General features: G+C 43.7%; 1 protein-coding gene across 2 annotated transcripts in view; it reads left to right on the top strand.

Annotated features, from left to right (window-relative positions):
- The window catches only part of UNC5C (unc-5 netrin receptor C), a 375760-nt gene extending 352544 nt beyond the window's left edge, over nucleotides 1–23216 (top strand). For both annotated transcript variants that reach the window (XM_050944017.1, XM_050944016.1), the window contains 4 exons: nucleotides 3786–3935; nucleotides 5191–5355; nucleotides 17839–18017; nucleotides 18544–23216. In XM_050944017.1, the coding sequence (XP_050799974.1) occupies nucleotides 3786–3935; nucleotides 5191–5355; nucleotides 17839–18017; nucleotides 18544–18709 (660 nt within the window). In that variant the 3' untranslated portion in view covers nucleotides 18710–23216. The remainder of the gene's footprint in view (nucleotides 1–3785; nucleotides 3936–5190; nucleotides 5356–17838; nucleotides 18018–18543) is intronic.
- The last annotated feature ends 4577 nt before the right edge of the window (nucleotides 23217–27793 follow it).

Raw genomic sequence — 27793 nt, 5'->3', positions numbered from 1 at the left:
AACAATTACTAAGGGACGATGAGCAGTTGCTCTAGAAAACACAGTGCTGTATTTATCCAACAGCTTTTCCCTCTAATCATGCAGAGTAAGCTCTCTCTCCCAAAACTGCCTGAGCAGTCTGGGGAGTCTAATGACTTGTCACAAATAATGGCTTGGTTATTGTGAAATCTGCTTGTTTCTTTTCCTTCTATTTGTGAAGCAGAATTGCTGACTCCTGCTTTAATGTTGATCCATAGGAGAGTTTCCTTCACTCCACAAGTCCCCAACCTGAAGGTTGTGACCCCCAAGGGAGTTGCAAACAGGTTTTGGGAGGGATCACAACCACTGTCCCTTTCTTTATGATTAGATGTGAGGGGAGATCTGAAACATTTCGGTTGTGATATGGGGTCACAGTATGGAAGTGCTTGAGAATCACTGCTTTACTCCTGTCTATCCATTTAAACGGCTCCTGTCACTCTGCTGAGCTTCTTTTCTCAATATGGCAATTATGGAAGAGACTGGTCCACAAGACAGCTACTACACTTTATCGATGAAGCAGATCACAATTTAACAGGCATGCCAAACTTCTTTTACCTTCTGCCCCAGTGTGATATTTGGGTTTCCAGTAGCATATTATTCATGTTACTTTCTATTGGTTATTTGGATTCATGTACATACGTTCTGTCTCATGGAGAGAGGAAAATTATACATCTTCTTTTTGAAGCCACAAACTGTTATTAAATGTAAGTTCTTCCTGCTGTGGCTTTAATTAGAAGGCAGCTTCAAAATATTGGTAGCTCGTATCTTGCTTACATGGTCGGCATGAGGATACTGAATTAGGGCCATTGCTGAGCAAAGATGTATTTTATTCAACCCCAACAGGAAGACACCTAAGAGGGTATAAGTTCATATCTTATTACTGGCGTCATCAAGGTGCTTATACAAGGAGGTGAGAGACACTTTCCCAGGCACCTAGTGTTATGGATTGACCTTGTTATCCCTCTGCATTAGCAAAAGAGACACTTGCTGGAGATAAACAAAAAGAAGTTTTAACAAAGATAGGGAGTCAAGTCCTAAGAGTACTAGGAACAGATACGGTTACAAATAAAACAAAAGTACAATATGCTTCTAGGAGACTAAACTTAACTTTAGCAGGCTAAAATCTTTGTCTAAGTTCACTTTCTCAACTAAAGTAACCTCCCAGCATCTCCAGCTTTTATGGATACTAAAAGGATCCAGCTTTCATGGATACAAAAAGGGTTGTCCTTTTTGCTCTCTCAGTGATGGACCACCACAGCATTCCTTTTCCTTTGCCTCGTAGACCAGAAAACCTTTGAAATATATCCCCTTGAAAGGTACCCTCAAGACAAAAGTCTTCTCCAGCACTGTTTGTTCTTTGGTGTGCTGATGCCATGTTGTCTTTCTCGTTCTCCTGTTAACTTCTTTTCCTGTTGCTCAATATGCAAATGAAGCTTAGTTTGTGTTGACCTGCACAGTGCTTGGTTGACACTGGAGACCTAGGCAGATGGGCAGATCAACATTCCTTTGTCTGTGAAAAACCCATTTACCTATCCTGCCTGCTTACATAGTTTATACATATTTTTGGTACATACCTACAACTTCTTGAATAACCCCATACATCATATATCTCACAATATTTATGATGGCCAGTATCAGATAAGCTTTCATTTAACACCTTATACAACTTTTTTTATAGATAAATACCAAGACAGCAATCTGTTAGGTGTAGTGAGTTTGTCAGGAATTGCATAGGAGTTGCTATTGCATGATAGGACTCCTCTGCCAGTGGGCATTGAGAGGAATAAGGTGGGAGCCTGTTCTTACTTATCTGAAAAGGCAGACATAATGGCCAGGATTTGGAACTAAAGATGGAAAGGCACAGGCTGAGGGTTTCTTCTCTTAGGTCACAACTGTGTAGAACAAACAGCCAAAGAGGCAAGTAAGCAATACATGGTGTAAAGATAGTACAGATAAGGTCTTAAGGCCAGATTGCTGAAAGACAGGAGATGAACTGGGTATCTCTTCTTCTCCCCATTCTCAGTTTCTTTGGTTTAGCCTGAATTTGAGCCTCAGCTTCTTTCAGCAGAGGTTTACAGTGGGTTTCTTCCATTGCCATAAATGCCTACAGGGAGAAGACCAATCTTTCCAAGCTTGTATGCCTAAACTTAGATACTCAAATCCACAGTGTCTTCTTTTCACACTGGCAATACTGAGCACTGGCAGATCCCACTGAAGTCCTAACTCCAGTGTTGGAGAAAGTAGATGAGTGTAGTCAAAGCCGCTATTCACACACAGGCCTTCTCAGTGTCTGTTGTTTAACCATATGTGCCAATATGTAAGCTTGAGATGTTGGTATGTACAATTACTGCACAAAATACCATGAATCTTCTTTTAGACATCCCAGAGAGATAATTTGAACATAATGAAGATCTATAGTAATCAGATAATTACTATTGATTGCTCTTTAGACATCTTGATGAGGTAATTAGGGCACAGTGGAAAGAAGCTGGAACTGATTGATTGGCACAACCTTAATCTAAAAGGTTTCTAATTATGTTTCTTTTCTTCTAATAGCTGATAAACAAACATCATTTTAGCTTTAGAATTTGTCAGGTGGTAGGTTTGTTGGGGACATCAGCTTTCTCTATTATGCTAACTAGATACTGAATGTGATCAACATCGGCTTATTATGCCTCACAGCTGAAGTGAAAGCAACTTCAATTACCCCATCTTTTACTTTCTCTTCTTGGTTTCAAAAGCCCCTGATTTCTTTTTGGTGTGTGGTGCTCGGTATGCACCTGTGTGTTCATGACGCATTTTGTGTGTATGTCAAAGCTAGTGTCTCTGGCTGGGTTTATGTACAAAAGCAGCATATGTGCATTTGTGTTTTCGTCTTTCATATACATTGCCAGTGGCTGGCCTATATGTCATTGTGGATAGCATGCAGAGATGGGGAGGAGGCCCAGTATTCACTGGAAGTGTCATTACTCATAGGCATATTATTAATTTTGTGTATCAGAGTAAAAGCCTTTCTCCCCCATCTCTCATCAATTATTGATCAGTCACTGTTCCAGTCGCTCTTTGAACCACTGTGCTTTCACGCTTAGATACACACCTCTCTATCACAATGTTCTCTCTACTGTTTTGCATTTTTTCAGTAGGTAATAATAGCCCTGTGACAAACAGGTTTCTTATTTCTGTTGCATATTCTGATTCACAGGGATAATCTGATTGGTTGGTGCCAATCACCAGCTGTATATTGATGGGACCACATCTTCATGGGTAGGAGCTCTTGAAGGCAACACATTAAAGCTGCTATTAAGTGCCCTCAGGGTGAGCAGTTTCCAGGGTGACGCTTTATCAATATGCAACCGTTGCCTGTGTGCTGGGGCTTTGACCTAGACACTCTCAAGCAATTAAGCAAGCCGAACGTGGGTCCCAGCCTGTCATGTCATGTATTTCCTAAAAGGAAATATGGTTGTGTGCTGTTCTCCTGGATAATACAGGCTGTATTTGTGTTCTTGCACTAGAAGTGTGATGTAAAGCCATAAGAGTGATGTGTGTTATTATTCTCAGACGCCTTCATACAAATGTCTTTCCTGTAATAGATGTGTGTTTACCTTACAATGTGTGTGTGTATGTCCTTCCTGTTATACAGGTTACCTCATCCGCTGCAGTTGATCTTCAGGGAGCAGAAGTATAGCATGTCCCTTCACGGCACATTTGTATATAATGTCTCTTTGATCACAAGCTGACCACTTTCTATCTTTCTTACTGAATCTTAGGAAGTTCTACAGCTGGAGAGGCAGATGGGAGGACAGTTACTGGAAGAACCAAAGGCTCTGCATTTTAAAGGAAGCACCCACAACCTCCGTCTGTCCATTCATGACATTGCCCATTCTCTCTGGAAGAGCAAATTGCTGGCTAAATACCAGGTAAAAATGACAGAATGCCTGGATGATGGCTAAATTGCATGGGTCACAATAGAAGGGCTTAAAGATACGTAGCAACACACAGTTGTGCAGTGCTCTTTAAAAATGAGATACAGTGACTGTTCAGGTTCCTGTACTCTGAAGGTCTTGAGGCTGTTGCCCATAACCAACTCTCTCCCCTCTGTTACATACCGTGTGTATTTTCAATTTCTTTGAGCAGTGGAGAGGAGTAAAGGGCTTGGTTTCTTTTCACCATCCTCATTAGTGCCAGGCCACATAACAGGCCATGGTTTGTTTAATTTGGAATGAAAATCAAAATTCCCTTTTAACAATGCACTGGAAGAGAGAGATTGATCAGGGCAATCAGAAAATCTGCTTCTGGTAGGAAAATGCTTCTGGCAGTGCTGAGAGGACAGGATTTAGGGCTCAGCTACACTAGAGAGTTTACAGCGGGGCAGATGCACCGATGCAGCTGCGCTGCTGTAAGCTCTCTAATGTAGCCACTTTAAACAAACGGGAGAGGGCTTTTCCATTGGCTTAACTCCTCCAGCCCCCACGAGCAGGAGTAGCTATGTTGGCGGGAGAAGCTGTTCAGCTGACAGCGCTGTGCACACCGATGCTTCTGTCGATGTAACTTACGTTGACTTATTCACCCCCCTGAGCGACACAAGTTATGCCGACATAAGCTGTAGTGTAAGCATAGTCTTAGAGTCAAGGGTTAGTGCATGGGGTTACTATCAGCCAGACTACATGCACCCTTCATCCTGTTTCCAGCACTGGCCACTAGGGCCCAGTATTGAGAGGTGTGGGCTGCACTGAGCATTTTAGAGGACCCAGGCCCTTTGTACTCAAGCAGCAGGTTCAGTCTTAAGGAAGTGGGAAAACAAACACACCCACCTTTGTAATATGTGTGTGAGAGAACAGCAGAGCATCTTGGGATTTGTGAAGGTTTCTCATCACTGAAAGGCAAGGGGAGGATTTGCTTATTTTTATTCTGTTTCCACTGCATGGTTCAGTTTCTAGTCTCCAGTGCAGTGAATGCTTTTCAGGGCACGGCAGACTGGGGACCACCATCCTGAGGAGCAGAGCCAAGTCTTCTTCAGAGAGGCCACACAGTATCTCCCCACAACACTCATGACCTCATTTGCCATATTCATTCCAGAGCCTTTTGGGAGATGAGTGGAGAATTTGCTGAGATACATTAAGACTGTAGATGCCTAGGATCAGTTCAAATTTTTCCTTAATTTTCCTCCTGCAGGAAATTCCCTTTTACCACATCTGGAGTGGGTGTCAGAGAAATCTACATTGTACCTTCACCCTGGAAAGATTCAGCCTGAGCACGCTGGAGCTAGTTTGTAAACTCTGTGTACGGCAGGTCGAAGGAGAAGGACAGATCTTCCAACTCAACTGTATGGTGTCAGAGGTAAAGGGCCCGGCCATTTCCACACTGACCGGTGAGGGGGGAAAATGGCAGTACTTTCCCAGCAAACATGCCTTAACCAACCACACTCCCTATGCTTGTTTGCCATGCCCATTAATTCTCTCCTTCCTCCTGGTGGCTGGGAGATACCAGGCTTTCCAGCCTCTCTCATAACTGCTGTAGGTACTTTCCCTTCTCATGGATGCTAGATAGCAGGTGTAGATTCAGCTGCCTTCTTCACTCTTTCCTCATGCGCCTCCTGGCTGCTCAGTTGGCTTTTCTCTACTCCCTCCTCTGGAAGGAAGCATCCTTCCTTCAAAACGGACAAGGGAGGAATGGTAGGTGTGTTCCTGGTGTCTCTCCCTTTCCTCCCTGGAGCTTCTTATTTCCCCTGTGCACACGGGGGGTCTGTTTCTTCAGCACACCTTCTTTTGCATTATAAAACATAGGATGGTCATGTCCCCAGACGTCCACTCACTCTTCCTACGTCCATAGTTCTCGAAGCACCAAGTACTCATGAGGGAGAAGTGCGTTGGATCGATATGAACCAGTTCACTCTGAGCACTGACTATAACTGCTGTGAAATAGGAAGCATAAGACATTAGATGTGCAACAGGCTTTCCCTTCAGTCTTTGTTCCTGCCAAGTTCCAGCAGCTTGGCGTACTGCATAAAACTGCCAATGGCTAACTAAAAGAAGAGGTGTATTTCAATGAAAGGGGAATGGCTAGCAGACACTAATGACTCATTCTCCTGAAAGGCACCAGTCCTCTTTTATATTTAACTGTATTTAGTTATTTATAGATGTCTAAATTACACAGATCAGATGTGCCCTGAGCACACACATTTTCTTTAAAAACCAGTATACACCATTTACCAAACCAGTGCCAATTTTCAGGGTCCTCTAAAACAAGTCTCCATCATCACACACAAAAGCAAAAGCCTGAGGAAATAGATGAGCCTTACATCTCACTTTGCAGATATGTGTCATGACTGTTATGTAAAATCAGACTCTTTTGGTCCCTAGAGGAATGGAGAAATGTAGAAGGTACAGAAGAGAAATATCTCCAGGAGCAGCAGTAAGGAAGATAATCTATAGATTTGAGAGTGGATAAGTGCATCAGCCTAGGGAAAAGAGCATGAGCGGCTGGGTCTTTTGCTTTGTTGTGTCCCAAAATTAATACTACAGGGGGAAAAGTGTTGGAGATGACACAGGAGTTTGGTAGTGGCACATTGCTATGGTCCCTTTTTTTGGTGACCTTAGGACTTGAACGACTTTAGTGCTTGAGGACAATAAAACTTAGTGGTAAGTGATTCTTTGAGGTTGAGGATAAGGGCAAATTCTACCGCTCTAACCAGCCACCGCTTCACAAAGAACCATTGGCAGCACCTGTGAGCAAGGTGGGAGCATACACCAAGCCATGTTAGCCACAGAGCCCTCTGATGGGAGTCCCACAAAGGAGGAGAATTGCTATCCATCTGGATTTTAACAAGCTTGTCTCGTGTCATACCAACTAAGTGCCTGGGACACTCAGTTCCCTGAAATAACTTGAATGATGCAACATCAGAAAATGATGATGTATGAGTCAGCATGGAAACCTTTTCAGATTTACATCAGGAAATTACAACATCATGATGAAACTGAGAGCAATTATATCAGTTGTCTAGGAGTCAAGCACATGTGGCAATAATAAGGAAATAAGTAAAAAAGTGGTTGCAGCATGTTGAAGTTGGTGAAATGTCAACGTCTCCTTATGGTCTGACCTTTACAAGTAGAGCAAGTCTGGCAAAGGAGAGCCCAGGCTCAGATACCAGAAAGGGGCGAGGAAACCTACTATAATCACCAAAACAAATGCCATCTTTCTCCTGTGTCCTTTGTCTCCTACGCGGTATGAAATGATAGACTGGTTATGTCTTGTTCCCCGGCTCATAGTCAAGGATAGTCCTTTTCTATAGAGAAATAAGCTTGGCCTGCTACAGTGCGGTCACCATTTCCTCCCAGAGTTTCATGAGCCCTTTGACTTACAAATATCTTTAGTTAAAGGCCCCGCTGACATTAATAAGGAATGTCACGAAACCATAGCAACCACTGGCATTTTCCAATCCACAGCCATATCTCTGAGCCACACAGTTTCACCCCTGCTGGCTTTGGATGGCGTTTTCACTTTCCAGGCCCAGCAGTTCAATAACTGTACAGCTCCAACAACAGAAGAAGCAGAATTTGGCAGGGGTGGGGGTCTGTCCCTTTGATGACTGCCTTCTGTTTGGATTGCACATATGTCGGCTGATGAAAAGGATGATGGATCGGGAATAGAAATAAATGAAAAGGAAGTTAAAATCCCCCCTTTGTGGAGAAATGATTCTTCAAATCGTATGGCTGCAACATAAAGACTTTCTGTCAGTTTCTTCAGGATAAAAAAATTGATTTATTTCATGGTTCTGCTGCAGTATGATCCTTCCGAATATGATGGACGGGAGAAATGTCAGTGAGGTTTCTCCACAAGCAGCTGATAGTTTAGATAGATAAATAACTAAATCCGTGTAAATGAGATAGTTGTGAGCATTGGTAAGGAAAATAGAGAAGCATTTATCTGCAAGTCAGCAGCTGAGAGTCACACCCGGTTGGTAGTGACCCAAAAAGTCATTGTTGTCATCAAGGGGTTGCTGACCTATGTGAAAATGTTGGTAGCCTTCACCCCCAGTTCCTAATGAAGAGTGCCTTAGATAGTATGGTCATTGGCACTCAAAAAGTATCATTAGATCAGAGAGATAAACAGAATGAAACCCCCACACCCTCCAAGGCACTAATTGCATCCTAGCTGGCAAGGACTGCAAGGCATGAAGAATGAACTATCCTGTCACCCCTAAGGTACTCCTTTCCACTTTTACGGATTGGGCAAAGTATTTGCAGGAAGCTTGCATTGAACCTTCCTGTGCTGTACATGCTCTCTGGATAGACAGAAAACTTCAATCTCCATGGCTTGACAAGCTGATACCTTTTATCAATCGCTACATTCATTTTTAAAACTTAACACCTCCCCGCCCCGCCATCCTCTTCTTGAATTCTTCTCCCTTTTGTGTTCCTTATCATAAATCCCTATAAGGGAATCGGTCAAAGGGTCAAGATCAGCCAGGCACAGCTACAGTGGAGTAGGCATCATTACTACATAGTTAGAGCAGCTACTCAAATGTAACCATTTTTCTGGCTGAGAAGAGAAAGTGGGCAAACTCTGAACTGTGAAATCATGGAAAGTGAGTTCTTGTGGGTGACTTTCGGAAGGGCTGTGAGATGACAGCCGAAAATTACTTATTCTGCAGGGCCCTGAAAATGTGCACCATTACCCATAACATCTGCTTGGTTATTGGGTGTAAAGTTGTATATTCAACTAGGGACAACATAACATTAAAGACAGATGGTAAAACTACTATCATAAACAATTACTGTATAAGTGCTGTGTTGAGGTAATCTCTGATTTAACCTAGCAGAGAAGTGAAAGAATTAGTAGTAGCTTTAATGAAACTCAAGTACACACTATAATTATCTTCTGCTGCTTATATATAATAGGATCTGATAATAGTTTCAAAGGGAACAGAAAGAACACTATTGTCTTGTGCTGTGATTCCGTCCATCAGGGATTAATGCAGGGAGAGAATAGCATTCATTAGCGAGGCTACAGATCATGAGAATTGCTCATCATGGTTGGTGCATCGTGACATTCCCACATACACCGTGGAAGGGGCAGTCAGTGCTAAGAGCTGACATGCAGGACTCTGTCACCACATAAATTAGCTTTTATTGCTGTGCTAGTTTTGATGGCAAGGAGCATGTGGCCTCTTACGCATAGGATGGCTCTTAACCTGCTAGACTATAGTACAAAAGTCCTGGGATGAAGCTAGAGTGTGTGTGTGTATAGTTGTCTACAGCTAAGAGAAGAATAATGGCCTTGTATAGTTAGAACTCTGATCTGGGAGACATGAACTCTAAGTCAAATTCCTGGCTCTGCCACAGACTCCCTGTGTGGCCTTAGGTACATCTCTTAATCTCTCTGTGCCTCAGTTTCCTACCTTTAAAGAGGGATTATAATGCATTTTTCTCTCACCCTTTGTATGTCTTTGCTTATATTGTAAACTCTTCAGGCCAGGGAGAGTGTCTTACTATGTATCTGTACAGAAACTTCCCCCAATGGAATCTGATCTCAGATGGGGCTACTGGAATAAGCATTATAATATATGTAAATATGAAAGAGTGGGAAGTTTTCAGTCTTTGCCCAGTCCTTAGTTCTAGAAGACCCCAATGCCCACAAAGAAGCAGGCCCTTGTGCAGAAATCTTTGATCCCTGCAATATTTCTGAGTTGCACAAAGGCAAGCAGCCAATGACAGAGCCACAGCCAAACTTTCAGAGTGCCCTGAGAACTCTGTCCATTGTATGCTTTGGCCTGGAGATGGAGAGGGAAAGTGTCACCTCTATGATACTCCCAGTCACTACTGCCCTGAAGAACCTGTATTCTGTGTCTTCCATGTTCCAGGATACCAGCCTCTATTACAGGGTTAATACCTTCAACAGGGTCAATGTTATCGAATTTATTGTTGACACAGGCCTTTTGCTTACATGCACCAAGCACCGTAGTTTGGTATGTGATTAGAGAGACCATAGTCAGTAGTTCTTTGTGCACATTAGTGTGAGGATGATTCTCCAGCTATTTATTTCAATGTCTAGCATAAAGAGTTATTATGTAACATTTTAAAAAAGCATGGATGGAATGGACTAAATACTAAAAGGAGTAGATAGGGGAATGGAGACAAGGGAAATACAGAATAATTCCACCGAAAGCCCAAGAATCGAGCTCACAACATTGACACCTGCTATTCTCAATATATACTATGGAAAACTAAAATCTTGACCGGTTGCTGCTGAAGTGTGAGGTGTAGGCTAATGAGATTTCCTGGAAACTGTGTGATGGCAGCTTGCACCAGGCATTGTAAAGTTTTGAGACTGTTCTCAGTTGTGTTTGTGGGGCATCTCCTGTAGCTAATTATACAGAGCAACACATTAATTAGTAGAAAATTAAAGAAATTGACATATAAAGTAGATTTTTGTCATGGCTTTAGTACTTCATAGGTAACATTTGCTTTTCCTTTCCAATCAGCTGAAGTGATGATTGGAATCACTTCCCTTGTGCTGGTGCAGATGTAAGTTAGATCATGTATTGATGCTTTTTATTGCCTTCATCTACATTAAATGTCAATTTGTGGGGTTTTTGTACTTTTTATAAACTTCCCATTTGGTATTTGGTACGTATTTGGTCTTTCTGAAAGTACCTATTATTCAGCTGAGAGGCTTGGGTCTTATCTATGCACAGTTTTATTTGGAGCTATGTCTCTTTTCAGTTTAGTGGTCACAGAAGACACCTGGATTCTGTCCCCATCTCTGCCACTCACTTTCTGAATGACCTTAGGCAAGCCACTTTATATCAATTTCCCCATCTGTAAAATGGGGATAGTTTATATCTTCCTTTCTCTGTAATGTGCTTTGATATCTACAGATGAAAAGCACATTGCATGAGCTAAATGTTGCTGTTCTGTTAGCAGATTGCCTGGTGCTACAGACTGATTTTGGTTTGGTTTTTAGTGAGCCTGCATGGTTTCCCCAGCACACTTTAAATATCTTGTGCTATCCCCTATACATTCCCTTCCCTGAAAGACAGCTGCCATCACCTCAACCTTCAACACACTCTAGGGAAATTTCTCTCATGCTTCCATGGTGCCAATCACCTTCAGTTCCTGTTGTTCTCAGAAGTAGCTGAGGGCACTCAGCACCTTCTATGATCTGGCCTGCTGAGATCACTTAATAAATAACCTCACTCCTGAAAATCTCAGGGGAACCCTCAACATAAGAATATAAGAACATAAGAATGGCCATACTGAGTCAAGCCAGTGCTTCGTCTAGCTGATTACACTATCTCCGCCACTGGCCAGTACCAGAGCTTCAGGGGGAATGTACAGAACACCCCATATTCCAGCACTCAGAGGTTTAGGGTCATTCCAACCATGGGGTAACATCCCTGACCATCCTGGTTTACAGTCATTGATGGATCTATCCTCCATGAACTTATCTAGTTATTTTTGAACCCAGTTCTACTTTTGGCCATCACAACATCCCATGGCAATGAATTCCACAGGTTAGTTGTGCATTGTGTGAAAGAGTACTTCCTCTTGTTTGTATTAACCTCGCTGCCTCCTATTCATTGGGTGAACCCTGGTTTGTGTATTGTGGGAAAGGGTAAATAACACTTCTCTCATTGCTTTTTCCACATCATTCATGATGTTATAGACCTCTGTAATATCCCCCTGTAGACATCCGCTGTTGGGGTTCGCCCCTCTCTGGAGCGGCTGGGAGCCAGGCTGCCTCACTACCTGGGCAGCAAACGACAGCTCAGGGCTCAGACCCTCAGGCAGGGGCTGAGCAAACAGTTCAGTACTTTAAGCCCAAGACCTAGGTCAGGGCAGGGCTACAAACAACAGATCAGGGGCTCAGGCCCTCAGGCAAGGGCTGAGCAGACAGTTCAGTACTTTAAGCCCAGGCCCTAGGTGAGGGCGGGGCTACAAACAACAGTTCAGGGGCTCAGACCTTCAGGCAGGGGCTGAGCAAACAGTTCAGTATACAAGCCTAGGCTCCTGGGCCTGAGCGTCAGGCGAGGGGGAGACTGCTAGCCCTGAGTGGAGTGGCAGGGGGGATGCAGGCCCACCCACTGCTCTGCGTCCCAGTCCAGGGCCCTAACAGCGGCAGGCAGCCTGCTGCTGTGTCAGTGGGGATCCTGGCCGCAACACACTGACATTGGCTCGGGGTGTGCTGCAGCCAGACTAGGGTCAGCTGCCCCCGAGCTACTTCCAGATTCCCCTTCGGGACTACTGGGATTCTGGGGTCGTCCTCCACAGGGTCCAGGTGCATGGGTTCGTCATGGCCAGGGCTGGGTGGTCCGGCAACGCCTCCAGAAAGTCGACCCAAGGTAGCTCCGGTGGCTCTTCCGGGTAGCAGGCGCAGGGGAGCTCCAGCGGCTCCTCTGGATAGTGGGTGCAGGGAATCTCCGGCAGCTCCTCCAGGTAGCGGGCATGGGGGAGCTTGGGTCACTCTGGGCGGCTACTCTGGGTCGCAGGAGTCTCCCAGTCCCGATCTCCCTGAGGGACGTCGGCTTGCTCCGGCTGCTGGGGTTTAACTGAGCTCTGAGGGCCTGCTTTTATAGCTCCGGGTCGGCGCCTGACCCTTTGCGGGGCGGGCTCAGAGCTCTTTAGCTCCGCCCAGTCCGGCCTCCGGCTGGGCTCTTCCTCCTCTGGGGTGGCTGGGAGCCAGGCCACCTCACTACACCCACCTTAATCGTCTCTTTTTTAAGATTAAAAGCCCTAATCTTTTTAGTCTTTCCTTGTATGGAAGCTCTTTCATACCCTTGATCAACTTAGTTGCTCTTCTTGGAACCTTTTCCAGTTTCACTATATACTTTTTGGGGTGGGGCATAACTGATTCAGTATTCAAGGTAAGGCACACCAGGGATTTATATTTTTGATATTTGCTGTCTTATTTTCTATCCGTTGCTAATTGTTCCTAACATTGTGTTAGCCTTTTTGACCACTGCTGAGCATGGAGCTGAAGTTTTCAGAGAACTATCCAAGATTACTTCAAAATCTCTTTCTTGAGTGGTACCTGCTAATTTAGAACCCATCATTATATAAGCATAGTTGGGATTTTTTTTTTCCACTGGGCATTACTATCCACTTATCAATGTTGAATTTCATCTGACATTTGTGGCCCAGCCACCCAGGATAGGGAGATCGCAGTCAGCTTTGGACTTTACAAAATTATTCAAGAACGATTCATCTACAAACTTTGCAACTTCACTGATCTCTTTTCCAGATCATTAATTAATAAGTTGAACAGCACTGGTCCCAGTACAGATCCTTGGGGAACACTGCTGTTTACCTTTCTCCATTGTAAAAACTGACCATTTATTCCTACCTCTGGGTTCCTGTCTTTTAACTAGTTACTGATCCATGAGAGGACCTTCCCTCTTATCCCATAACTGTTTATTTTCCTTAGGAGCTTAGTAGCGAGGGACTTTGCCAAAGGCTTTCTGAAAATCCTGGTACACTATATTGACTGGATCACCCTTATTCATATGCTTGTTGACACAATCAGTGAATTCTAATAGATTGGTGAGGCAAAACTTCTATTTACAAAAAGCCATATTGACTGTTTCCCAACAAATAGTGTTCACCTATGTGTCTGGTAATTCTGTTCTTTACTATAGTTTCTACCAATTTGCCTGGTACTGAAGTTAGACTCACCAGCTTGTAATTACCAGGATCCCCTCTGGAAGGCTTTTTAAAAATTGGCATTACATTAGCTGCCTTCCAGTCATCTGGTACAGAAGTTTGTTTCATACTACAGTTTCATATTTGAGCTTCTTCAAAACTCTTGGATGAATACCATCTGGTCCTGGTGAGAAAAGGTGGCTGAGGTAATCTCTTTTATTAGACCTACTTCTGTTGTCAAAAGACGCAAGCTTTTGAGCCACACAGAGATCCTCATGACTTATGACCATTTAATGTATTAAATTGTTCCAACCTTCTCCGAGACACCTCTGTCTAGGACAGTTCCTCAGATTTATGAATGACTCGGGTATGGGAATCTTCCCCACATCCTCTGCAGTGAAAACTGATGCAAAGAATTCATTTAGTTTTTCAGCAATGGCCTTATCTTCCTTGAGTGCTCCTATATCACCTTTGTCATCTAGTCACCCCATTGCCTGTTTGGCAGGCTTCCTACATCTGATGTTCTTTAAAAAATTCTTACTGTTAGTTTTTGCATCTTTAGCAAGTTGCTTCTCGAACTCTCTCTTGGCCTGCCTAATTATACATTTCACTTAACCTGCCAGAGTTTGTGCTCCCTCCTATTAATTAGCCTCACTAAGTTTTAGCTTCCAAAGTTTAATGGATGCCTTTTTGTCTCTGCTTAACCATGGTGACATTCTTTTGGTCATCTCATTATCTTTTCTGATTCAGGGTATACATGTAGCCTGAGCTTCTATTACGGTGTTTTTAAATAGTCCCCAAGCTGCTTGCAGGCATTTAACCTTTGTGACACAGCTCCTTTTAATTTTTGTCTAAGAAGCCTCCTCGTTTTTATGCAGTTCTCCTTTTTGAAGTTACCATGTTGATTTTTTTGAGTATTATCCTCCTACAAGGATGTTAAATTTAATTATATTATGGTTACTATTACCGAGGGGTTAAGCTACCTCTTGGATCAGATTCTGTGCTTCAGTAAGGACTAAATGAAGAATTGCTTCTCCCTTGTGAGTTCCAGGACTAGTTGCTCCAAGAAGCAGTCATTTATGGTGTCTAGACATTGTATTTCTGCATCATGTCCTGAGGTGACACATACTCAGTCAATATGAGGATAGTTGAAATCCCCCATTATTACTGTGCTTTCTGCTTTTGTAGGCTCTCTAATCTCCCTGAGCATTTCACAATCATTGTCACTATCCTGATCAGGTGGTCAGTAGTATATTCCTACTACTATACTCTTATTGTTCGAGCATGGAGTTTGTTCCCATAAAGATTCTATGGTACAGTTTGTTTCATTTAAGATTTTTACCATATTTATGCTTATCTATGCTGTCTTTTACATGTAGTGTCACTCCCTCACCAGCGCATCCTACCCTTTCATTTCTATATATTTCACACCCTGGTATTACCATGTTCCACTGATTATCGCCATTCCAACAAGTTTCCATAATTCCTATTATATCAATATCCTTAGTTGATGTGAGACTCTCTAATTCATCCATATTAGCAGTTAGACTTCTAACTTTTGCATGTAAGCACCTGTACATTTTGTCAATATTCAGTTGCTTGCCTTTGTGTGTTGTAGTTAAAGGGACTCTTACATTTGATTGTTCCTCAATAACTCCTACCTGTACTTTACCAACTTCTTTCCTATCCTCTTTACTAGGCTACAGAGTCCCCTCCCCTTGAATAAATTCAACCCTAAGAAACATCTCTGCCCGAACCGTGCACTCCTCCTCACCTGTTGGCTTTCCCACAGCCATTTCGTTTAAAAAATACGTTTTAATTATGTGTGCCATAACCATTTTGGTGTAGGTACAGCCTGTGCCTCCTGTTTAAGAAGGATCCTTAAAGGGAACATGTATCTTCTAAAAGGGTGATCTCACTGAGATTATTAAAAAAAATCTGATCCTAGCTGAGTTTTCCTGCATGGCTGAAAATGTCTGGTTCATTTTTTCCCTTCCTCCTTTTTCACTTAGGCATCCTGCCCATCTGGGTTGTGACTGGACCTGGAAGCAGACAGGCCAGAACACTTCTAGAATGGATGTTCTTGAGGTGTTATCAGACAAAGAATCTCATGGGACATCAGCAACCAAAATTTAGTCTCAAGATTTGTTTAGATAAGATCCTAGAACAGAGGTGGGCAAACTACAGCCCACGTGCCACATCCATCCTGCCTGGCCCCTGAGCTCTGGGCCAGGGAGGTTAGCCCCCGGTCCCTCCCCTGCTGTCCTGCCTCCCCTGCAGCCACGTGGGGAGCACTCTGGCCCACCGCTTCTGCCAGGCTGTGCAGCTTTCACCCGCCCACCTCCCAGGCTTTCCAGTCAGCCAATCCTGCTGCTCTGAGCGGCATGGTAAGGGGGCAGGGAGTGGAGTGATTGGATAAGGGGAGGAAATTCTGGGGACTATCAGGGAGCAGGGGGCAGTTGGATAGGGAGTGGAGTCCCGGGGGGGGGCGGTTAGGGGCAGGGGGTCCCAGGGAGTGGTCAGGGAGCAGGTGGATGGGGCAGAGGTTCTGAGGGGAGGTGGTCAGGAGATGGGGAAGGGTTGAATAGGCATGGGAGTCACAGGGGGCCTGTCAGGGGACAAGGGTGTGATAGGGGTAGGGGCAGTCAGGGGACAGGGGGCGATTGGATGGGGGGTATCCCGGAGAGCAGTCAGGAGCAGTTGGATGGGGTGGAGGTTCTGGGGGGGCGGTCAGGGGATGTGGAATGGGGGTTTGAGCGGCATCGGAGTCCCGGGGGGCCTGTCAGGGGGCAGGGCTATGGATAGCGGTAGGGTCAGTCAGGGCACAGGGAGCGGGGGGGTTGGATAGGGGCTTCAAGGGGGGGAGTCAGGAAGTGGGAAGAGTGGGAGGAGGTAGATAGGGGGCAGGGGCCAGGCTGTTTGGGGAGGCATAGCTTTCCCTACCAGGCCCTCCATACTGTTTCACAACCCCAATGTGACCCTCGGGCCAAAAAGTTTGCCCACCTCTGCTCTATACCCAATGCATGCTAAGACACTTTTCAGACAAGGAGATGGTCACGGTCCCTGCCCAGAAGCACCCACCACTTATCATTCATAGATTATTCAGTTATGTAGGTCAAATATGTGCCACTTGATATAAAGTAATAGGCTGAGGTGGCTCCATTCCCTCTATTCCTGCCAGCCAGATGACAACATAGAAGGTAGTAGAAATTCAAAGAAACCCACAAGGGGTATATATAGGAGAAAGGTGATTGCCAGGATGCTTCCTCCTCTGTGTAAAGCCTCTGTTGCTTGTTAGCCCATGGCTTTGTGTAAAAGAGAGAGCTGGGGAGTGGCGTTGCAGCAGGAGCAGGGGAACAGCACGTTCCACATTGTAGTGCAGACTGAGGTCCACATAAAAATGAGGGATCAGCTAATGCCTGGAACAGCATCAACTCTCTCTCCACGGTTTGTCCCCCATCAAAAGACTCCCAGAGCACAGGTGCTGGCTGAGAGATAATAGCAGCATATCCACCAAGCTGCTGCATGCCTTTGTTCTGTGTGTGAGGAGGAGGAGAATATAGAGAGAGATGTCTCCCCCTTACTACCCAACGGGGACTGCCCTACCTCTTGGTACTAGCATACCAGGGCTGGCCCCACACTGAAGCAGGAATGGTGCATCAAAAATACCCCTTCCTCCCAAGTCCCAGGCATCTTTGGGGGGTAAATACTTCTATATTTTCATTGACACAGACAGAAAACATAGGCCCCTTAATGCTTTTTCTGTCACCTGACTCCAAATGCTCTTCCCCACAAAATTCATCTCCAATATTCCTTGTTCCCCACATCAGGGAGAGTTTCCCACACACAGAAGTCACTGAGATCTGCTGAAAAGCTCTAGGGGTCGCATTTTGCCCTAAGAAAGAGCTTGGTGTTTCTCCACATTAACTGATCAAGCTAGGCCCAAGGTTTTCACCTAGACCAACCTGGAGTGATGATAAACCTGCTGCCTGTGAAAGTTAGCTATACATATTTCTGTTCCTTTCAGCTGACTGACATCAAGCGCATATACAACTTGATTAGCATGAGGCTGCTCCTCCACTAACGCGAGCAATAGGATTCTGCCTTTGTGCTTGGTGATTGCTTTTGTGTTCAGTAACAACACTGCTTTATTTCCATCCCCACCCCTTTCTGCAAAACTTAGGAACCTACTGGCATTGATTATCCTCTCATGGATTCAGCAAGTACCATCACCACCATAGTGGGACCAAGCGCTTTCAGTATTCCCCTGCCCATCAGACAAAAGCTCTGCAGCAGCCTTGATGCCCCACAGACCAGGGGCCATGACTGGAGGATGCTGGCCCACAAACTGAAATTGGACAGGTGGGTGTGCTGCCTGTGTGAACTCAACAACGTGGCTGAGTGAATACATGAGGGCTGTTGTTATAGACCGATGTGTGTGCGCGGGCAGTGAACTACTCACTGTTGTCCTTGTTAAGGGCCCAGCCCTGGTCCCAGTGAAATCAGTGGGCTATTTGTCATTGACTTCAGTGTAAGAGGAGTTGCTCAAAGAGCACTTTTACAGAGTAAGTGACCCACAAAATAGCAAGGCTTGGATGAACCACATAGGCAAGAGGACAATGCCAGCTGTTAAAAGGTGGGGCAGATCCCCATCAGCTAGTCTAAATCAGCCCAGGTCTGTTTAAGCCAGGGGTGCAACTCTGGTTTGCACCAGCTGAAGATCTGGTGCAGAAGGTTTTAGTGCACAAGTGCAGTACAAAGACCTACAGACTAGTCACAGTGAATGCTCATGCAGAGTGTACATACTGGGTGTGGTTTGTGGATAGTTTGAATCAGCCTTGACAGAGGCAGCCAGTCTTACAAGACCATTTCCCTTTTACTGTTGCAGGTACCTAAATTATTTTGCTACAAAATCAAGTCCTACTGGCGTGATCCTAGATCTTTGGGAAGCCCAGAATTTTCCTGATGGCAACCTGAGCACGTTGGCAGCAGTCCTTGAAGAAATGGGAAGACACGAGACAGTTGTTTCTTTGGCGGCAGAAGGAAAATATTGATGCAACCTTGGAATGAAAAAGGAGGAATGGAACTAGGGTAGTTGTATTGCCCTGTGAGCTATGAATAAGAAACAAAATGAATACCCAGACCAATGAGTTTCACAAAATACATTTCAGAGAAGGAAAAATCAGCCCTGACTTTCACATATGTTCTCCTTGTACATTATGACAGGATCTAAAAGAAATCATGCAAAGTTGTACCTTGAAAATATAAATCAACCTAACGTTCCCCTCAGCTTGGCTGTACACTGCTTGGTACAGGATTTTACAGTTTCCTAGGAAACGCTTTTTATTGCTATCCAGATGTATGGATAAACTTTCTTAACAATCCCAGTTTCTATGGACGTTGTTTACATCAAATACCGGACAGGGGTAAGGAGACTGTCCAGGGCTTTTTATATTTTTGTTTAAAGCCATTCTAGACAAAACTGTGGACAGTTGGTTGTGGCTATTTCAGATGATCAATTTCCAGTGAAATTCAAACTTGGGCTACAAATCCGTCCATCAAGTGTCTCAAAATAATCCTCCCATCACTGTTCTGTTTCTTAGATCTGGTTGAAAGACCAGTGTTTTGAAACGTGTGCATCTGGAAAGCAGATAATCCGGGTGCTAAGCAGGAATGCATGTCTCTCTCCCTGCCTCTCCCAAGGGAATTCCACGGGTTTGTTGTGAAAAATAGCTGTAGGACTGTAGGGACGATAGGGATTCATTTTCAACTCACAATATAATCCACTCCCTTCTTAAAGAAAGTGTGTGTGCGTGAGATAGATGCAATTTGGAGTGTGGGTTGGGTGGAGGGAAATAACCCTGCAAACAGATTTTACTGTAACGATTATTTACTGATAAGTATCTAGTGCAAGGATTATTATTATTTTATTTTAATTTCTAATTTGTCAGAAATAGCATGTATCATTCAAGTGTAAGCAGAACCTGTTCTCTCCCTTCTGGTTCTGCATGGGTTCTTCTAACACACTTCCCTTCAAATGCCACTCTCCCTCCCCTTCTCCAGCCTTTGTGCTCAACCTTCATGGCCTCGGGTTGCCAGCAGGGCATGCTCACATGGTTAGCATACACTGGACCAGATCCTCTGCTGGTGTAAATTGAAGTCAATGATTTAAACCAGCAGAGGATCTAGTTCAGTGAGTGCCAGCTATCACACCATGTGAGCTACTGCCAGGGGCAGCTCCAGGCACCAGCACACCAAGCACATGCCTGGGGTGGCAAGCCATGGGGGGTGATCTGCCAGTCGCTGCGAGGGCGGCAGGCAGGTTGCCCTCAGAAGCATGCCTGCGGAGGGTTCGCCGGTCCCACGGCTTCAGCGGACCTGCCGCAGGCGTGCCGCTGAATCCCCGGGACCGGGAACCTCCCGCAGGCAAGCCGACGAAGGTAGCCTGCCTGCCGTGCTTGGGGCGGCAAAATACCTAGAGCCGCCCCTGGCTACTGCAACATCCCCTATTTACTAATGATTCGAGGAGCAAACAAACATCCCATTGTTATTCTGGAAGTCGGGGCTGCCCAATGCCAATGCTGTGAATACACCCTCCCAAACCAACCACACATAGCCCTTAATTTTCAGAAGCACGTGTAGCAACAGTATGTAGGTACTTCTCATGAATGCCTGACGTAGATATTCATGTGACACATCAGGCAATGCGTGTGAAAAACATGCGTGTGTACTCTGGAAAATAAAGACCTTAAGCTCTGATTTTTTTTTTTTTTTAAAAACAGATCTTGAGCAGCCACCACTCCCATTTACTTTCCTTGGGATTGTGGGTGCCCAGCCCCACTGAAAATCAGTCCCTTCAATTTTAATCAAAGATGTGTGATAGTGGAGGACAGTTATGGAACGGGGAGGCTGCTCCATTTTATTCTTCGGGGAAATTCTGCTGTGTGTGATCCATTGCTGCTGCTCTGCCTCCATGCAGGAAGGTGTCGCTGGAGACCATGAGAGTTCCACCCCACAGGGCAATGTAGAATAACGGTGTTGAATTCTGCTCTACAGCAGAGCTTTCTCCTCGCTATTTTCACACCTTATAAATGCTCTTCCAAGTTGTCTCAGCAGTTACAGCTGGAACTCATTTCCGCTGTTGTAGAAGGTGCTCATTTGTTTTCATCCCATGTCCCTCTTGGCCATTCTGATGTGCGCAAACGGCTGATGTAGGGAGTTTAAAGCTAACTATTGTTTTTCCAGTTGCCATTTCTTTGCAGACTTGTTTTGCTTTGTGATTAGTGGGAAGAGCGACTCTTTTGTATGATGCAGGGCATATCATTTCAAGATTTCTTCCTAACCTTTCCTTTCACTTCCAATGCTAGGAAAGCATTTGCACCCATGCCATCGAGCCAGCCCCTGATTTTTTATTTATTTATTTTATACTCTCACTCTGTATTCTTGTATGGGATTTTTTTTTCTCCTCAGGTTTTAAAGTCTGCATTTTTAAATGTAACTGTGGAAATGTCAATTGTCAAAATGGAAGGCAAATTTCGTCTGACCTTTTCCCCATTTTGACATTTCGTAGGCTTTTTAGCTTCAGCTCAGTGTCACCGACAGTGTTCACAAAACCATTCCCTGGGTGGAGAGCAGTTTGCCAGCAACTCACAAGTTGTGAAACCCAGATATAGACTCATAGGGCTGGTGTGCACAGGTTCTTACCTTCAGAATCTGCCTGCGTTTTAGTGTGGAGGACTCTCTCTGACGGGCTTGAACCTGATTGTCCTTTTCATATGCAGTCTTATCATCCTGTTGGTTTGGGGCCTAATCTAAACCCCATGGAAGTCAATGGAAGTCTTTTCATAGACTTGAGTGGGTTTTCGCTCAGTCTCACCATTTCCTCTAGCCTTCCCCACTACTTCCCTCTTGTCTCCAATATGCTTTCCTAACCCAGCCTCATCTATGGCCTTCAAAAAATGATTCCCTCTTTAGGGAAGCAGAGTCCCTGCCTTTCAGCAACATTTTAACCATTTTCCCACACTCTGTTCCTCCCCAATGGAGTAAGAGGGGGGCTGAAAGATGTGTCCCAGTTTTCCTCCGTTTCAGCTCCAAGCAGGTACCTCTTTAATACTCCTCCTGCTAGGCTGCTCTTTCAGGACAGGCTGATGCTCTTTTCTCTCTTTCAGCTCCCGCCTTCCACTCCTAGGAGCATCTTTTGTCCTATAAACCTCTAAGATACTTTGAACTCGCTACTGTACGTTTTCACTTAGTAAGAAAACCTGCAGCCTTCTCACCCTAACCATGCGAGGAAGTTTCTGATAGTCACAGGCGAAGCTGTCTTAAGCATAAACTTGGTGTCGGAACACTCTTTGTCAACGGAGTGTCTGTTCTCTGGTAAAAAAACAAAAAAACTGCAGCTGGGTGACTGGGTAAGCAATTCTGACAGCAGGTCAATATCATTCTCGATGTACAGTACTTCCCTCGTTTTGCCACTAAGGGATTGGTCAATAGAAAAAGCTTAGCCCATACTCTGAGGGAAGTGGAGAGTGAGTGCCTATCCAAACTAATATTGCCACTTGTTGAGCAAGGGGAGGTGAGCTTGACTCAGAACCGCAGTTGTTCCTATTTGTATTCCAACCCATCTGCTTGGGTGTCCAGTAATCTGAAAAGATCTCAAGTAATCCAGTGTAGGGACAAAGGTGCTCTTTACTTCCCTTCCCTTGCAGTAGGTTCACATGGGTGGCAGGGTCTAATGGCACCATATAAACTTTTGGTCTAGCCTAAATGTTTCTGTTGAATGGTCCAACGTAAATTAACACTCAAAATTAGTGATAGGTAACCGGTTGTACTTTGCAATTGCACCTCCTTGGATAAGTGATTTGGGAATCTGGTCCCATCCAAACCTTTAGCTCTCTCTCACTTTAGCTTCCACATCAATTCAAGCTTCCTTTGTTTTGGGGGTTTTCTTCCCACCCTGCAGAAGGCCTAAGTGGTTCGTGGCTGGCAGATAGATTTGCAGCTCAAAACCCATCTTTCTAAATTTCACTTGGAGTGCTCCACATTCAATATGCATCCGTTTCATTGAGGAAATGGAGGGGAGGAGGTGTTTTTGGGGGAGAGGGATTAATTTTCAAAATCCCTTGGATAGGAGAAAATAGAAGCAGTCCTTACCGCTGTGTGTTTGTACACACTGCCATCTAGTGCTATGGACCATACTTTTTATGGAATACTGACACCAGTTTAAAACTAATAAAGATTAGCTTACATATTACCGGAGGGAAATAAATGTTGTGAGCCGGCTGTTTAGAATAGCAATTCAGTTGTGCAGACAGCATCAACTCTTAAGACCTGTCATAACATTTACAGTGGGGGAATCAGCTTGTTTAAAAGATGACTGCACACTTCTTATCCTCAATATATTTACTTTTTTTTTTAAAAAAAAAGCTTAATATTTTCATTGCCCACCCCATGATTTTGAATTATTGCAATTTTGCTGCTCATTATGCCACCTCCTCATTACATGTTGGTTGCTAATGATATAAATAAAATATATATGTTATATATATAAATATATATATATATATAAAAAAATCTACAGACTTTGAAGAAAATCTTTAGTTTCTGATTTAAAATCACTATTGGATGGAGTTGTTTTAGTCTCATTGCTTTGGGTTCTTTTGTGTTGTTTTCCTCATTAAAGGTGGCTGTCAGTGTACTTGATAAGTCCTATGTAAGTTTTACATGCACACCCGCTGTATCATATGAACAGTGAGAGACCCGGTGATTATTATTTTTATGAACCATGTATGAATCATGAAGTGATGGAGGTCTCTTCAAACAGGATTTGATTTTGTAGGAGATGGTTAGTGACCAAGACTCCTTTTTGACATCCGCAGAAATGTAAACATTCACAGGACATTTAGCTGTTTGGGAGGCACATAGAGCAAAAAAATATTTCTGTCAACCTGAGTATCTTGGCATTTCTGTTGCTCACCTACAGATGTATGTACACAGAGTAAAACTATTATCATGGATAGGGTCCTGATGGGATTCTTGTCTTGCTACCCAAAATAAGTTTGGGGTTTTTTTAACCTCTTAGACTTTGGTGTGTGTTTTAGCTGAGCAGTGGCTACAGCACTTAAATTAATTTTCTACACGATAATGCGGTTGAGTCTGTTTGATCCTAAGTTCAGGGCACTTTGTAAACTACCTTACTGAGCATTTGAAAATCTTTTCAGGTATTTTTCTGATCTTGTGGCTGGCCCTGAAGTGACTAGTCACCCTCAGAGGTCAGTGAGAAACTAAGGATACAGGTGGTTTAGGAATGAAAACAGAGCCTTTATACCTTCCCCTGGGAAGGACTCCAACCATGTATTCACTTCAGGGTCACCCTTATTGCTATTTCTAATCTCTATTTAGAGCATTTAGTTTGCAAAGTTTTGTAAGGCACATTGCAAGTTTTTAAACATTTCAGTATTATGTTCCCCTCAAGGTGGGGCTGTCACATGAATGCAAAGTTGAAGGAGGTGGCAAAAAAGGATATTTATAGTAAGTGCTAGAGGCCCTTAGCTATGATGTCAGATAAGGGTGGTTAAATAAGCGATTCCTACTTCCTCACAGCCTAGCTGCTTCTTTGGAAATGACTCTACAGTGAAGTTACAGTCCCTTGCCTGCATACTTCATTTCATTCCAATGGGGAAAAAAAAATGAAGGTGATGTCCAAAATCCAGCATTTAGCATCACTGCAAGCTCAGGTAAGCAGAGCTGTGACAGGAGGGAGGTAATGGTTTCAGTATTAAGAGGGTTGGTAACTGGCAAGACAGTGCATGGAGATAGGTCTTCACCAAACCCCCACGACTGAACACTCTGGCTGGTGGTATGAGCTCGCCTCTGGATACAAACTCATTGGCTTAAGCTTGGTATGTCTCAAAGTCCCCCCTAATCCAATATATGAAAGTCCCTCTTCAAGCAATGCCTATACAAAAATAGATAATTTCACTCATCTCCATAGGTGAAAGGGTATTTAGCATTTCTTATGATGTCAGTGAAAGCGTACATTGCATTAGCAGGTTAGTCTTTACTGCTGTTTACAGAGAAATTGCTGTGTGTGTATTGTACTCTGGACTTGACCTTCTCATTGCTGGAGACTCAATAGTTCTAGCATTAAGCCACCTTCTGGGTTTTCTTTTAAGAACCCAGATGTTACATATCACATCATTCAAAGAAGGGTATCAATTTCTGGATGAAAATTTCAATTTCTGTTGGCATCCAGTGGCAGAACAGGCCTTAGCTGAGAACAGCTTGCTTTGTTTACTAGCGCTTAGGTGGCCCTTTCCACCAATCTACAGTAATGTGTAAACCAGGGGTAGGCAAACTATGGCACAGGTGCTGAAGGCGGCACACATGCTGATTTTCAGTGGCACTCACACTGCCCAGGTCCTGGCCACCACTCCAGGGAGCTCTGCATTTGAATTTAATTTTAAATGAAGCTTCTTAAACATTCTGAAACCTTATTTACTTTACATACAACAATAGTTTAGTTATATATTATAGACTTATAGAAAGAGACTTTCTAATAACGTTAAAATGTATTACTGGCACGCGCAACCTTAAATTAGAGTGAATAAATGAAGACTTGGCACACCACTTCTGAAAGATTGCCGACCCCTGGTGTAAACCAAGGATCCTAAAAAGAAATAAGCCTGCAAAATAAACAAGACTATAAAGAATGAACTACACTGTGGGCTCTCATTCTCCAACCCATGCATCAGCCACCAACCCCTCCAAAGCAGGGCATAAAACACAATCCATATTAAGCATTTGTTCTCCCCAGCTATAATATGGGATGTACATGTTTGACTTCATTTACTAAAATGCCCTCTTTCCATTAAATACTGAACAGTGACATGCAGATCACATAGGCAATGCCTTTTTAAAACACAGAGGTCTCTAACAAAAGGAAAATCTTGGATGGCCTATGGTTTGAAGGTGTATCACGGTTCCACTACAGACATGTTACTTAAGGTTGTTGGATTTTCAGGGGTTTTTGTGTGTGTTCCGATATCAAGATGTATTTTGTTTGGTTTTCATTTTCCTGTTGCTGTATCTTCTATGCAATTCCTTTTCTAAAGAATTACTAACAGAGAAGTGCTAGCCATTGCATTATTTGTATTGCTGTACAGTGGAGGTGTGGTTTACTAGTTCTGAGTGTGCCTCTTCTCTCTCCTTCCCTCTGTTTGTAAATGCCTGCATTTATTCTGTCAGCCTAACATGTACAAAGTGTAAGAAAGAATTTTTAAACAGGTAATAAATTATATTTATAAGCAACTAGAAAAAACAAGCTTATGTCCAAATGTTTGAAATAAACATCCTGTCTTGCTCTTTGAACTGTATCATCAACAGCAGGAGGTGCTGTTTGTTTTTATATTCTTGCACATCTGTGTGCTCAAGGGAAGTGTACTTGGCTATAAATACATGCCAGGACCCAGTCTTACTCCTAAGATGCTGCACAAGACAGCAGGGATCAGAACCACAAATTTATAGGGGGACATAAATGTCCTGCAATTTGAAGTTAAAACTAAAAAAAAGTTGGGAAAAAAGTGAATAGATGCTGAGATGAATGTTTAGAAAAAGAAATGGTCTGTCCAAGATATTGCATCTGACTGACTGAGCCCTGTGGGGTTTATAACCTAGACATTACAAGATTCTGTAGAAGCAGCACCATGTGGTTACCTCTTGTTTGAGTTAAGGTCCATTTTGGGGACGAGATATGTTGAATATCAGCCTTTTAATGTGTTTTTGGTTATTGTACCTGCACTAAACTCATGAGTAACAGTGCCTAGCACTGTCAGACCATTATTGCAGCATTTGTAAGTTCTTTAGGATCTCAACATAGAGTAAATGGTGGAAGTTTTGTCCACATTTGTCAGCTGAATGCGTAAGGCAGGATAAAATTTGGACTTAAGTTGAAGGAAATAATGTGGCTAGAGCACAGGGGTATTTAGTGAGGTGCTGGCATCTTGTTCCTCTACCACTCACAGGCCAGCAACCTATAATAAACTACCAAATGATTTAATTTAATGGACCATTAGATCATCCTACTCTGACCTCCTGGATAGTCGCACTGCATTACGTTTCACCCAGTGGTGTTAGGTGGTGTAAAACATATCAGTCCTCAGAAGGCTAAATTGAGGTGTACTACAGACAAAGAACAGAAGAGATCAAAGCACCACCACTGCCAGGGAATTGATGAGATAAGCCCAGACAGTACTGTTCCAGATCTCAGGACTGTGGAGTTTGTCATTCCCAATAGGAAGAGTAAAGACAATGGATCAAAGGTAAGGCTAATTTTACACTTTTCTTCCATACGGGAGGAAACTTGAATTGTAGCAGGTTAAATAAAAATCATTTCTTCATACCTCAATACATTGAGGGGTTAAGCAGGCACTCATTCTTGGGCTGCCTGCACTGAGAAAACTGATAGACAACACAGACTGCTGGAGCCAATATTAAACTCATCCCATTGACAGACAGGGACAATCACAGAAAACCCTTTTTAGGAGGCATGTTTCACGCTTAAAAGGAAGGGCCTAGCATACTCTTACAATGGCCTTTGCACACAGTAACTATTTACACCCAACTGTTTGCAGTAGCTGCTCACTCTTGCAACCCTCAAGTCTAGCAATACCTGATGTTTTTCTCCGAGGCCCAGCTCCTAGAGTATAGGGTTACATGAAAACTTAACTAGAAAAATAACTTCAGTTTTACAGTGATTTTCTAGCTATCATGATTGCAGAAATAAACCTGAACGCATGACCTGAGTACACCCAGAAGGCTCAGAATCCAGAAAGCAACTAAAAGAATCTAAGGTAACTTAAAGCCTTCATGATTTTTTGAATGCTTGGGGTTACTGATAGATACTGCCTACTTCAGGGAAGCAGTTGAGGGTCCCCTGTTTAGACACACTTTGCCTAATTGAGAGGAGAATTGAGCCTACACTGGTGTAAAGTCAGGAGTAACTCCATTACTTTTAACAGAGCTATACTGGCATAGATGAGTGAGAGATCAAAATTGAAAATATAGCCAATACCCCAGCTGCCAAGGTTAAGCCTAGCCCATGGCAGACATGAAGTGCCCGATGAGTCTTGTCCTTCCCT

This window comes from Gopherus flavomarginatus, chromosome 3 (genome assembly GCF_025201925.1).
Source record: "Gopherus flavomarginatus isolate rGopFla2 chromosome 3, rGopFla2.mat.asm, whole genome shotgun sequence".
NCBI lineage: Eukaryota > Metazoa > Chordata > Testudines > Testudinidae > Gopherus > Gopherus flavomarginatus.
Note: the sequence above shows the minus strand (reverse complement) of the source record. Positions and strands in the feature narration are given on the sequence as shown.